The sequence below is a fragment of the Pyrgilauda ruficollis genome, unplaced genomic scaffold (genome assembly GCF_017590135.1).
Source record: "Pyrgilauda ruficollis isolate IOZ18807 unplaced genomic scaffold, ASM1759013v1 scaffold24, whole genome shotgun sequence".
Taxonomy (NCBI): domain Eukaryota; kingdom Metazoa; phylum Chordata; class Aves; order Passeriformes; family Passeridae; genus Pyrgilauda; species Pyrgilauda ruficollis.
The window spans coordinates 18,613,926-18,628,646 of NW_024523648.1; the positions used below are offsets into that span (position 1 = coordinate 18,613,926).

Sequence of the window (14,721 nt, forward strand, 5' to 3'; positions counted from 1 at the left end):
TAAACATTTATAATACTGTAAATTCTATAGAGATCATTCACAGCAATTGCACAAGTAACCTAGGAAATGATCTGGATAGATGCAAATATTGTGGCACAAAACTAGAAAAAATCAAGTTACAGGATGAAAATACAGTCATATCACAGTAATACCTTCTTACAAAGATGATGTTCATTAGACTTCATTCATTCTATTGCCTGAGTAAAAGCTGGCACATATTTCATTTTTAGATTAAAACTAATTTTTTTAAAATTTGACAGATAATGAACTTTGAATAGAAATGCAGGAGTAAGAAGAAAATGCTGCTTGTTATTGAGATAATCACTGTTCTGTGCGACTAAGTTTCTACTTGCCTAAAAATAAATTGTTGTAAGAGTAAAAATGTTCTATTGGGAGCAACTTACTTGGAACAGACTGGTAACAAAGTAAAAACCTTTGTTTTACAGAGAGTGCCTTAGTCAGGGGCAAAGGGAGCTCATTAGAACTTCCCAGTACAAAAAACATGGCAAAAATCCAGACACATACATTGACTTTAGATAAAGGTAAAAATAAAAGGATAAAAAGCTTAATAAAAAAAATAACATCAGGTTCTTTACATGGCCCTAAACTCTATGATTCTCAAAAACCTTCTCCATTAGAGTAGCATTACCATGCTACTCTATTTGAAAAGGCTTGATTAATTCCGTCCTTTGAGTTACTTAATTCTTTCCCTTTGTCTATTTCCAGAGGATAGGTGTTTCTGAGTTTCTTCCCAATTTCCAATACTGTTTGAGTAAGAAGGAGAGGGAGTCCTACCTGTACATGTTGTGTGAAGAAAAAGTCCTGGATTTTGCTATCTGTCATGTTTCTGCACCATTTAAATCTCAAAAACACAGAGGAAAATAAGACTTGAAAAAGTCAGTGAGACAAACCAGGACAATTTTTTTCTTGACCACTCTACCATCTTTTACAGTCCAGGGAGCACAGGAAAGAACATGCACACAGGGTTAACTGGCTAAGCACAGATGAGGATTTCACAGGATTACATGTAGGGTTATAGGACAGTAAAACAAAAGACAACTGGCTGTAGGTAAGGTTGACATAGCATAAATGAGGAAGACAAAGAGTTAAACTGTTCCTGGACATGACATTTCACCATGCCAGTTCTTGAAAGATGTAATAGAATAATTTAGCAACAGATCCTTGAAATAAGATTAGTCCACATGAATCAAGATGTATTTAAAAAAAAAAAAAACTCAGAATTATTGTACAGATGGTATACATTATGAAGGTAAGAAAATATGAAGTACCTATATTCTTGCTGATATAATTTACAGCATATAAAATATGAGTAGTAATGAATTAAAACATCACAAAACTTGATAAAAAACTCTTCACCCATCATGGGAGCTTTGTTTGTGAGTATAAAAGACAGTATTTTTTTTTGCATTACATTTGGGGGGAATTTCTTTGTTTTCTATTCCATACAGAGAAGGACAATAGAATAGATGCCTCATGTAATGTAAATTTACAGATGTAAATGTAGATTTTCAAAAATGCCTCCAAGGGACTTGCACTATAATGAAAGTATATCCGTATAAATGAGGTATTTAACAACAACTACTTTCAGCTTACTTGAAAGCTTATAAATGCTATTTAAAATATGAAAAACCCTCATGCCCTTATGACAGAAAGGTAGTCTGAAGTTCTGGATCGCAAGTTGATAGTCCATGAATTGCAATTTAAAAGGGAAAATAGTAACCTCGTCTCTACTTTCATGCCCTTCAAAAGATACAAATCATTTGAATATCCTAATTCCTATGTACTGAAGCTATGGTCCAAACCTAATCCTCTTTATATTTTGTCTTTAGCTACTTGTCAGTTAATATAGTAACCCACCTCATTTCTCTTTCAAATCTCATAATGCCATAAATGTGCATGATTTTTAGAACTGTTTGAAGAAAGAAATATACTATTCTGTGGTGGTGAAGTACTGTTCAAGCAAAAGAAACAAAATAACCCAAATAAAAAAAATCAGATTTGTTTTTAGTACTAATAATTACAAAGCAATCATCCATGAACATAGATTTCTGCATTCAAATTTTTCTCCTTTAATCTTTTCATTTCAGAGGCAATTTTTAGTAAATATCATTGTACATACAGTCAGTGAATACACTTACCGTGATCAAGTTTTGGATACATCTGGAATTTCCCCTTCATCCTGCTCAGACTTCACTATTTAGTCTTTAAAGCATCTCTTTTGAGGAAAAAAAAATCACATATATGTCCTAGTAAGGAATGATCCCAGTCTTATTTATTCAGACTCATATCTGGAAGCTTCAAGCTGTCTGAGTCCAGTGCACTAAACATGATGTCAAGAAGAGTTCTTGTTTCCACACATCCTTACACAGCACTTTCCTCTGGTTCTTAAAAGTGCAGAGCATCTGCACATGGGCAAGGCAAACTGCCTGCAGGATCTGATGGTACCTAATCAATATACATTTTACCACTTATAGATGCTAGCATTAAGAATCACAGAGTCAGGTCTGTAGTTTAACTCACTCTCTTCCCAGACAGCTCTCAGCATGCACAGAGAACGGCTTTTTGTTAGAACTTTTCATTCTCTGGTACCACAGCGTTACACTTCAGCTATGCAATAAATTAAAAATCAAATATTCACTTCACTGCTCGAGCTGGAGATTCTTTCCGGCTCATCTTTAAAAATGGAAATGAGTGTGGGAAGCTACTCAAAGAAAGGCCCCTAGCAAATGCCATGTGGCTGATGAACCCAAAAGTAGGGCCATGAGTTAGACCTGCAGCAAACATCACAAGTCATTCTGGCGGCCCTGGACCTTTCAGAAGAGGGGTCACAGGTTTTTCACACAGAGAAACCAGTTTTGCTCCCTGAGCCACAGACTGAATTACAGATTAGTATATCCCTCACGGCCAGAATATAATGTGCAACCTTGAATGCATGCTATATTGCTCCTGGATATATACAGGTAGTACAACCATCTGCTCAATGTCATTTCAGTTTTTAATCAGCTGTTTATCTGCTTCCAGTTCAAAGAATAAAAACGTGAGAAAAGCTTAAAAGAGAGGAGATGGAGTTGAAATAGCAATAGGTGTATGCACCTTTACCCCAAATGGCTGCAAAATCATGAATTAGTATCATGAAAAAGTATAACTGCACTTAAGATGTAATGAGATAAACTCATAGAGGAATTCCATTTTATGCTATTTGGAATAAGAAGGGATCAGACTCCACATCTCAGAGGTGTTTTCTAGGCTAAGAGCTCCAAAGAGCTTGTCCAAATTTGTATATAATTTCTTGGCATTTATTCTGTTTCAATTGTGTGGAAGGAATTAATTTTTTTCCATTCAGGAGATTTAAACATTCTAGTATAGTAAGCATACAGCCTCTAAAATGAAAGAAACTCAGCTGCATGTTCTCCACTGCATACAAAGAGTTAATTGTAGAAGCAAGGTTTTAGTTTGAGAAACTAGAGCCAGACTACCTCAGAATGCTCTTATCAGCAGGAGACTGCTTTATTTTAAGCAGCTTTTAAAATAAAGAAATCAATACTTTTAAGAATGGGGAAAGTGGCTTACTTTTTGAGGACAGGTTCAGTAACAAAGCTCTGTCTTGCCACTGACAGAACCAGAGCAGTGATTAAACATGGCCCTTGACTTGTGCTGCCTTTGGCTGCACTTGTGAGCACAGATGCTTTCCAAGGTTGAAAACCAGCAAGTCCTTCATAATACTGTAATGTATAGCTGAAGCAGCACATTATACTCATGAACTAAATTTGTTTCATAAGCATTTTACTTGAGTCAAAGGGTTTTTTTTTCTTTTCAGGGAACCAATGTGTCTCAACAATGAATTTAAAAACACTTCAATTGTCAAAAATCATGAAACATTTATTTCCCTTTAAATGAATTCAGCCTCCTCAACCAAAGAGAAAAAACATGATCAATCCCATTAAACTTCACTCAGGATTCAACACTATATCCCAGGAGAGGCAAAAAAGAGCCAATAGCTCTGCAGCTAGAGTTCTCACTGGGAAAGGAAATCAGGAAACTAAATTTCGTATTTCCACATCTATTCTCATTCTGTTACAGAGTTGTCTTGGTCTTCCTGTTCTCCAGCAACTTCTACATTTATCAGAGCTGAATAGGTTCAACTGGTGAGCTTACAGTAAACTTTCTGGAAGGAGGAAGAGTGGCTAACCTTCAAGAAAACAGGTCAAGACCTAGCTTCTCTACACATCAAACTAGAATATCCACTTGGAAGGCCACATCCCAAGACCACAGGCTATCAGCTACTACTGACATGACCTGAGGGTTTGTGTTCTCATTGACTCATCAGAAAATATAAGCTGAGACAAGAAGCTTCCTCATCAGGAATTGTTTTCATTTACACTGACACAGTTCTTCCATAAGTTTGGACTCTGAAAAATTTGAACTACGCAAATCAACCTGCTTCCTTAGAGAATTTCACTATGTGATTTGACATAATGTAATTTTTACTATTGTAATAACTCTCTTTGAAAGAGAAATGCAATATATATGCAAATTCAATCCTCAATTTATTTGCAATTCCAAGTAAGAAAAGACATCTTTTTATGACTGACATTCTGAAGAAAAAGAACTAACCATAAAATAGTCATAAAATATAAATATCTCTTGAGGTGACAGGCTGACCACCACCTTCATCATATGTCCAATGATACTAAAAAATTTAAACAGGTGGTGTAAACTTAACATTCAGTATATGGCTCTTGAGGCAGTTCTTCTTTGATAACAAGCAAGTTATCAAAATTGCAAAAAAACCCCTGAAAACCTAGCAACATCCTACACATAAAACATCTAAGTTGAAAGTGCATATAGTAGCATCACCACAAGGAAGCAGAATGAAGAAAGAAAAGAAGAAAAGAGTAAAAGGAGTAGAAGACCTCAGGGCCTGAGCTAACAATAGTGAGATAAATTATTTTTTCTAAGAACAGAAGCCAGGAAGTAGCATAAGAACAATACTTCGGCCCAATGATCAACCAACTGTTTGCATTTTACTACACTCAAGAACATTCAGAATTGCTCACCACAAAAGACAAAGAGTCACTAAGTGTGACTGGGCAATGGAAGAGGAGACATGAGGGCTTTGATTTGGCCAAAAGCAACTGCTATGGTAACCTACACTACAAACAAAGATTCAGACAGCAAATTAACCACGTGTTTTCTCTGCTATAGTACACAGTTTTCACTTGTTCACTTTTAAAGTCTTATTCACTATTGACTCCAATGTACCATGATAAAATCGAGTACTCCCAATGTACTGCTTTGATAAATACTGCTCTGAGATGGGACTGCATTCAGTCTTACATATTATATGCCCAAGCATTGAAAGTATGCTTGAAAAAAATGCTGCATGCATTGTTGCCAGCTATGTGCTGCAGTTTAGAATTGAAGTTCTCCTAGCTGATGTCAGTACTTGTGAAAGTTATTTGGAAACTGATCACTGGTATCTTGTGTCTCTGTCTTCTGAGAAAGGAGTGTATTTACAATCTGTTTTCCTACTAATTTTCAGACTGATGTCAGCAGTGCAAATAAGTTAAAATTAAGTCAAGCCTTCATGCCACTAATTTCTCTTCCTTCTGACTTGCAAAGTCCCACCATCTGCTCCTACTCAGCAGAAAGAAAGCAGCATCTTTATTTCCTTAGAAAGCGTTTGCATCACCACAGGTGGCCAGGAGATAATAGGAAAACAGCCATTTTTTGCAGCATTTTCCATTCATGCTGTCTGTCTCGCTGCTTCCTTGGGGAAGCATTATTTCAGAAACAGATGACAGCCTAGTCAGGCATCATAACTGCAAATGGCACAAGGGGAAGTGACTATCCCAAACTGTCAAACATGACAGCACATCATAGCACAGTAAAAAAGACAGCACATCCACAGTAAAAAAGATGCCATCCACAAGACTTTATTTAGCCCTTTCATTCTATAATGTGCTGAAACTGTTAATAAATCAAGAAGGCATTAACAGCTGTACTCAACACAGTAAAACCATTAAATAGAAGCACTGAAAAGATATGTAGAGATATAGCTGAGTCAAAATCAAATCACAAACAAAGATGAAAGAAGATTATATTTTTTTAGTGCCACTTGAAAAGTAGTCATTACTAGACCCTTAAGTGTGAAATAGAGATTAAGTTCTTCAAACAAGGAATTCAGTATGAGTGTTAAGGTATGTTCCGTTTTCTTCTCAAAAGCACTTACCAAATTATAAAAGAAAGCCCCTATCACAAAATAACTTTTCATTCAGAATTTAGGTGTTTTAAACCTAATGCTCAGAAACAACACAAAGTTACTTGAAAAGCTTGTCAGGAGAAAATTAGGAACTTGTTATGAAAGAAAAAACTGCCCATAGTTTAAGACTCTACAACATGAACTGGAAAATCTGAAATGGGAAGTCATAATTAGGGACACAACATCCACAGTGTGTGTTAATTGCAACTACTAGATAAAATTCAAACAGCAGTCAGTATTTCTTAGCTCTGAGATGTTAAAGAAAGTTGCCTCATATTGATAGGAAAATGCCAGCTCCTTCCTTGGTATGAACAATTTAGATTCTAATGCAAATATTTATAATTTATACATATTACTGATGGCTCTCTGAAGATAGTTATCTTATACCTTTGGTGATTATTTAGAGGGGAGCTAAGCAGATGTGATCCTCCAACAAGAAGGAAAAACCTGCCTGTTGTTACATTCTTGCAGAAGATGCACTCTTTAGACATGTCAATTTCAGCATTATTTTACTCTACTAAGATAATATAACGAGGTACCATGCTAAAAAGCTTGAAGTTACAGCTGCACTACATGTAGGAAGGTAGGTAGCTCTCACTGTGACAAGTGACAAGACAAGGGGCAAAGGCCTCAAGCTGCACCAGGGGAGGTTTAGGTTGGATAAGATTTCATCCTGGAAAGGGTAGTCAGGCATTGAACAGGCAGGCTGCCCAGGGAAGTGGTGGAATTACCATACCTGGAAGCTTTCAAAAGGAATGTGGATGTGGCACTTAGTAATATGTTTAATGGTGGACATGATGGTGCTGGGTTAAAGGTTGCACTTGATGATCTTAGATGTCTTTGCCAATCTTAACAATTCTATGATTCTATGGTTTATGAATGGAAGACTTTTTCAGAAGGCATTAATGTCTTGCATATCATTCACTCAGAAGATACTTTGTTCTAATTTGAATCTTTAAAAACCCTCTTGAATAACTCACAACTGCTAAAAAGGGAAAAATTTAAAAGGCAATAGCTATTCAAAAGGCAAGAAATTTTTTCAGAGAACACACTTTCTGTAGGCTTTTACTAATCTATCTAAGTTTCCCATTTACATGCTCGACTTTGTTTTTATTTTATAAAATACTAGCAGAAGCATTAAAACTAAAGATAGCCTGATGAGTAAGATGTCATAACATAAATGAAGCAATAATTAGCAGCCTCCCATGCAAACGGGAAACTAGCAGTATGTCTAGACTATAACGTATGTGTAGACAGAGAACCTGCCACTGAACATTTACTTACTCTTTATATTGTGAGAATAGGTAGGAAGAGCTATAACAAAAGCTTCCACTGATTCTGAACAGCCAAATCTTAAAAACACCAAACTTTGTCTATTTATGTTACTTTTAAAGCTTTGTTCAACTTGCATTTTTCAGACTAATCTTTTATTCTGGGCAACTGCCATCAGCTGTTTCAAAAGAAATAATTGATAAAACAGGCCAAGATTGAACATGCAACTTTTCTCATAAGTTATTAAAACAGTTCTAAAATTTCTGATCTTTGGGCTAATTAGACAAAAAGGTCAGAGATACTTCATGAACATGTCATGTCCAATCATCATTAAGACCTGAGTAATATAAAAGCCTTTGGAAAGTGGACACTATCCTCAGCATTAATGTGGTGACAGCTGCCAGTTCTCTGAAGATTTGTGCACTCATTTGGCGTTTGTTGATCCTTCATGTTTGCCATATATGAAAAAAAGGCATAAGCATCACATCCACAAACCATAGTGAACACCAGGGACACAAGTGCCAAGAATTTCAATTAAACTGAATTTTAGGAGCCATTATAAAACTAGCCTAAGAAACTAAGAGCTGTGAAAGTTGTCTTTACTTTTAATGCACTGCTTAATTGCAGCCAGACAAAGGGGAAGAGAAAGAAATAGGATCCAAAGAGAAATCAAAAAGAGGGCTTGTACTATTTTTTAATGGCCTACACTGAAGCCTGGAATATCTTGGGAGAAAAAAGCAAACCAGACCTCTTGCATTACTGAGAAAACAGACAAAAAATTTGGATAAACATTTCTAAGACAGGGAGAAGTAGAGGTGACCAGCAGGCATGAATAATAAAGAAAATGAGAATATAATCAAAATGTGCAATTGCAAACATTTCAAGAGATTTCAGCATTAGCCATGTTAAATTAAATTCACTAGAGGCCATCCAGGAAAGGGCATCAGAGGGGGAGAATAGGACTTTTAAATAATCTGATCATATCCATCTCAAGCCATGAGCAATAGATCATAGAGTAAACAAAACTTATTGAATTGTTTTCATAGACTCTAACCTAACATCTTAAAAACATCAAGTCTGCAGGACCACACTTAAACAAGAAGGGAATCATGGATTTTATTCAATTAAAAAAAATAGTACTTTAAAGTTCAGAAATACAAGGGATAAGTCACAAAAGGAGAAAAGGATTCAAAGATGGGTTTCAGTGGAAAACATGTTGAATTCTGAAAAAAAAAAAAAAAAAAAAAAAAAAAAGAGATATATTCTGAAAGAGTGACCTAAGAGACTTTACAAGCACCAGACTAAAATGAAAATCAAGATCGCCAAAGAAGTTACACTAAGGAACAGCAAGCACCATGGCTTCAATAAAGAAGGGAGGAAGGCCAACAAGGTACCAGGGACAAGGCAGGGACCAGGACAGGGCTACAGGAGCATTGCTGATGGCAGTTTCAGCTAAGTGAAAAGGATATCAACCAAGCTGGAGGCAATCCATAATTGAGCTAGGGGTCTGATGAACTTAGACACGAACTTCAAATATGGATCGGGCTCTCCTCCTAATTTTGGAGTAAGGTCAAAAAAGATGTACATCTTAAATCTAGATGGGTGAAATTTAGGTATGAAGGCTAGCTCTTAATTAAGTCCTGATTCCTACATCTTTAAAATAAGCTGTTAGGTCAATATTAAATTTTTGCTCTAATTAATTTAAAAAATGCAAGCAAACAAACAAGAAAAATGTGAATAGGAAAAAACTCCAAAGTACACACATGTACATGGAGAGAGATGTAAGAGAGGACACTACTAACCAATCTTACATGTCTTTTTAAAGTAATATTCAGCATCACCATAATTTTTTCCAAGCTAATTTTTAAATGTTTTATTCCCTAACATAACAATTAGCATTTATTCCTGTAAAATACTTTAAATTTACTCTAAGAAGCAAGGAGATGCACAATTTTCAAGATTTCAGCCATTACAATTTATACTGCAATTTCTAGATATTTTTATTCATGAGAACATATAATGAATAAACTGATAGATGTTCCTGTACTGTCCTTGGTCACCAAGGCTGGAGTAGAAGCATATTCCAAAAGCCAGCATCAGCAGCTCTCAGCTACGAACCACATGGAATTCAGTTATGGAGATCTGGTGTTCAAGACAGCTGTATGCTCATTTGAAGTACAATGAGTTCACTGGTTACATAACAGGGCTGTACACCAATTCTGGTATTGTTTTACCAGGAGTGTGATCTATTTAGGGGATTTATACAGAAAAATAGTCACAGAAACTGTGACATTTGTGGCTTACTGATAGAGCGAGTCAAATTAAGATCACTGTTAATCCAGCAACATCTTAAATTCCTGACCTTGGCAGATGGCTGATGTGACACTAGGCTACTACTATGCCCCTCCTTTCAGCTATGTTAAACAAAAGATAACTAAAATATCTGCTACTCAGAACAAGCATGGTATATCAGTTTAAAAAAAGAGTATTTTCTGTTTATTTGCAAACTTTGAATCTGATAAATCATCTATTTAGAATGCAAAGGAAGCTTTTTAAAAATATGGTATTCAATAATCTGAAGGAGATTGCTGAATATATGGTAACAACAGAAGAGTGGAAAACACTACCTGACTCTTCTAAACAACATGAAAAATAAGAAAGTTGTCTATTCCAGTAACCTTTACGAGGATGTTTAACCATAAGCACTTTCAAATGCTGTGTGATTTAAAGTTGTCTGAGTTTGATAGTTAGACTGCATTTTTCACTTAATTTCAAAAACTAGTTTAAAAAATCCTTCAAATGTTGCATCTTAAAAAAAAAAAAAAAAACCACAGCCAAAATATAAACATATTATATTGTTAGAGAACTTTGTAGATAAACTGGGTTATTTAGGAAAGCTCTTATAAGAATTCATTGAAAAAAAATTATTCTCTCAGTTTTCCTTTCACCAGTTGTGTTAAACTATTCTTCAGGAAAGATCAGAAAGATTTAAAGAGTTAGGAAGTAAAAATGTTTTCTCATATCTATGCCAATTTTTTGAGTGTTTGTAACCAAACTTCAGCTTAATGTGTAGAGTAGGGATGATCTTAACTATATCAGCAAGACATTAACTAGATTAGTTTATATTTGTACACTATTTTGAAGCTAATTAGTAGAGAGAAAAACCCTAATTATCCTTAGCCACATAAAACAGTACAAAATGCCATGGGTTACAACAAGAAGATCCCAATTGTTGAATTAATTATCCAAGAGAAAGGAAAAGTATGTAAGGTTACGTCTGCACTGAGGTTTGCAACACCCGGCCAGATAGCCCACAGGTACAGATAACACTGCAGCTGGAATGCCAGCATATTTGCACTGACCCCTGCACTATTTTGTATCAAAAGTATTTTCTGGGAAAAAAACCCAAAAAACCCATAAAAACTAGCATAGACATCTAGTTTGTGTTCTGTGAAATTTTGTGACGTGCTGTTTTCTGTTTTTCCTTTGATATATATTTCTTTGGTGAAGCAGTTATTGATGGAAATCTTGGTAATCATACAAAGTTATTTGATTCAAAGAAGGCAACAATGAAAACTATAAAAGAAGGACAGACTAGCGCTTATGATATGACTTAAAAAGTTATGAAATCAAGTTATGGGAGAACATGTTTAAATGGATACAAAAGTGTACATACCTGAGCACAGAAAAATAGCTGCTCACTCTCCTAAGGGCAATTTTCATTAAAATGACAAATCAAATTCTTTCAGGAGGGATAAACTATTAGAAAATCATGTCCTGCTTCACAAAAGAGACAAAAGGCAAGTTTTTCAGTACTTACATCAAACGTGGGTGTGCTTTGCTTGGCACTCTGGTTACATGGCTCTCTGAAGCAGTCAGTGAATGGAAGCAAAAGACCCATTGCAATAATTCGAGAACACAATTTTTCTGCTTCTTCTTGTGGTGCATTTTCCTGCTGGCTGAAGAGCTTTTCCAGCAGAGTTCGTCCTGCCAAGGTGAGGAGAGAGCAATAAGAATTTGTAGCTACACACAGGACATGAGTATTTAGGTATCACAATGTGTATTGAAAACCTGAATTATTAGAAGTAAAACATATTAAATAAAAAAAAATTCTTAAGAAATGTATCTGATAGTAAGTCTTCAATATAAAATAGCTCTACATAATGATTGTAAGTGCTCTGGAACCTGATTAATTAAGATCAAGACAATTTTCAAGAAAATATATGAATATATTTTATGTGCCTGCTGTACTGTGAAGTAGGAACAAAAAACCATGAATTGTTGTAGCATCAATTTCCTATAAAATTTTTCTGAAGGGAAAATCAAGACACTAGCAAGAGATGAAACAACTTCTTCCAAAGATGTCACACAAAGTTAATACAGAGTCTAGCCTGTCAACTCCTGGAATGAACCTTTGTTTTTTGAATCATAAGATTGTTATAGTCTTTGAGAAACTTTGCTGCATTTCTTGGGAGAAACTCTGAATAAAAGAATAGTAACAAAAAATCCCCATAACTATTCTGATTAAAATTGTATTGTATACAGAGTGGTGGAGTGCTCCAAACTAAAATGCAGTGTCACAAGCAGCAATTCAGAGAAGTGAAGCTTATAAAGACCAAGAAGATACTTACTCCTCTTATAGGGTCAGATTTCATTATCAAAGTGATTTCTTTTGTTATCCAATCAGAAAATGTAAGGAAAGCATGTGTTATATAATATATAGAAGGATAAAACCTTCGTGGTTTGAACTATGACAATGCTTTGTGAGTTTAGCCAGAAATAGACTATAAAAAATAGTAACATACGCAAGCTGAAGTAAAATCCACATTGTAAGAATATTAAGTTGCTTAAGCTCTAAAATGTCAGATGTAAAAAATGCCAAAGTTCAATTCACATTATATGGATAAAGAGATGAAATAGATCTACTGAAAGAGAAAAGAGAAATGGAGTAATAAAGTTAATTTCATGTTTGAGTATAAACTAGCTGGGATTACAGCTTGTACCTACATAAGTTTCTATAGCCTGTTTTTTTCCGCCCACTCATTCAAGGCCAAAGGTATTAAAAAAAAAACAAACAAACAAACAAAACCCAAAACTTTGTTAAGGAAGCATCTTTAGTGCAATTAAGCATAATAACAATAATATTGATAATTATAATACTACTGTTTTTTACGTGCAAGATTTCTGATTGAGCATTAACTTTATTCAAAATGTAACATTTCCCAGGCTTTCTGAACATACTAAAAAGATTTTGCTTTTAAACATCTGGAAGCAATTTTAAAAGGATACTGTAAGTCACATTTGGCTAGAAGTCTCTGTAATATTTTAATTTCATGTGGCAATACACTCCAAAATAAACAATGTAGTAAAATGTTGGAAGCTTCTAAGATTTTCTTCTCCACATCTAAAGATCTGATAATTATCTGATTATTAGTCCAAGTTTGCTAGCCCTTTATTAGGCAAAATACAATACATTCAAGGGAATAAAACAGGATATAAGCTATGAGATACACTTGTACAAGACACAAATTTTGTTACGTGTGCCAGTTAGTTTGCCTCTGTTCCTTGGCTACACCAGCTAAAATGCAATGCCAACAAAACTGCTTATTCAACGTAGCCCTCTAGCAGAATTCAGCTATTAATTCTTTAAAATAATTTATTAGTTCAAGGCATCTTTCTTGCTGACCACAGAGGATCACTTTGCTCACACCCAAAAAGAAAGAATTACATAAAAAAAGACATTTCTGCATGCTATATTATATATTGAATAGTTATCCATGACTACTGAATGCCAGACTTGATAGATTTTCTTATTTTTTTTCCCCTTGACATTTCAACATTTAAATAATCTTGTCATGTTTAGAGAGTCTTCTCCTGCATATTCAGAACCAGAATAGCCCCTTCCTTTTGCTTTGACCTAATTAGCAGGAAAAATATCTGTAAATTACAAAAAAAGACATGTAGCTTTTCCCCCCTTAATTCACCCAGTCATTTGCTAACTTTTCTAGCATTTAACTGTCTTGCTCAAGTTCAAATACATTGCTCATAATCTTAATTGCTATTAAATTGGAGTTTAATTTTCATAGTAATTTTTAACTATTTTCTAAAAAACTTTACTATTTAAACAACAGAAAATAAGTATATGTATAAAAAAAGTCATTACTTAATTTAATTAATTCAGATTATGGTAAGAGAAATTATACAATTTTGCCCACCTGACCATGAAGTAGTCTTGGAATAAATAAGAGAGTAAAAATTATTTAATTATATTAGCAAGTACTTTTTAACCTAGAAGTATCAAAATTTTGATTTAAACTGATTTCAGGCTAAATTCAGTCAACTACAAGATTTTGAAATACAATTTTACATTGTTAATTTATAAATAAAAGGCAGCAGCAATAGCTTTTGGCCTCAGACACCTTAACCATTCATGAGGTAATTACATGAGGTAATAATTTCTGGAGGTGAAGATGTTTGCAAATAATCTGGAATAATTAAATTATGAATAATTATAGAATTATTAGATGATCGGCTGCCTTCTGCTATGAGTTTAAATGGAATGGCAAAAAATTTCTCTTGACTGCCTTTACCTGCCACAAAAACAGTTAAAATTAAAACCAAGATCTCTGAGATCTCTTTTATCTCCTAAGAGGTTAAATGATCACATTTAAAACATCTCTTCCTAGAAATGCCAGGTCATGCAGTTCTTGAACTCAATTCTTACCTTTCCCCTAATTATTTTGGCAAGGCGTGGGAAGCATACTAAATTTAGAATTAGACAAGAACTTCAGCTTTAGATCAAATAAGTATTCTGAGGACCCTGCCAAAAATCTTCAGCAAGTAAGATGACTATAAACTGAGAAGATATTTTTAGAAGCTTAGAATAACTTATTAAACCCCAGTGAAGGATAAAAAGACTAGTTTTTCTTCTATTGCAAAGGATTACACAATTAATCAACTAAAAGAATGAGAACATGAGTTTAAGTATCAGGTATTCTGACCTTCTGTGTATATTTTGTTATAATTTTGCTACTGTGACTCAGCCAGAATCTTCTGGCTCAGCTTCCAAGTTCCTTGTTCTCCACCTCTCTATGACCTGCCTCTTTGTCCCATTCCCATGAAGATGAAGCACTATTGATCTTGTCTCCTCCACTATGACACAACAG

The 14,721-nt window shown here is 34.7% G+C and overlaps 1 protein-coding gene across 1 annotated transcript in view; it reads right to left on the reverse strand.

The window, feature by feature from the left end:
* The window catches only part of FMN2 (formin 2), a 152,665-nt gene that overhangs the window by 123,996 nt on the left and 13,948 nt on the right, over nucleotides 1–14,721 (reverse strand). The window contains exon 2 of the mRNA XM_041469982.1: nucleotides 11,376–11,542. Within this exon, the coding sequence (XP_041325916.1) occupies nucleotides 11,376–11,542 (167 nt within the window). The remainder of the gene's footprint in view (nucleotides 1–11,375; nucleotides 11,543–14,721) is intronic.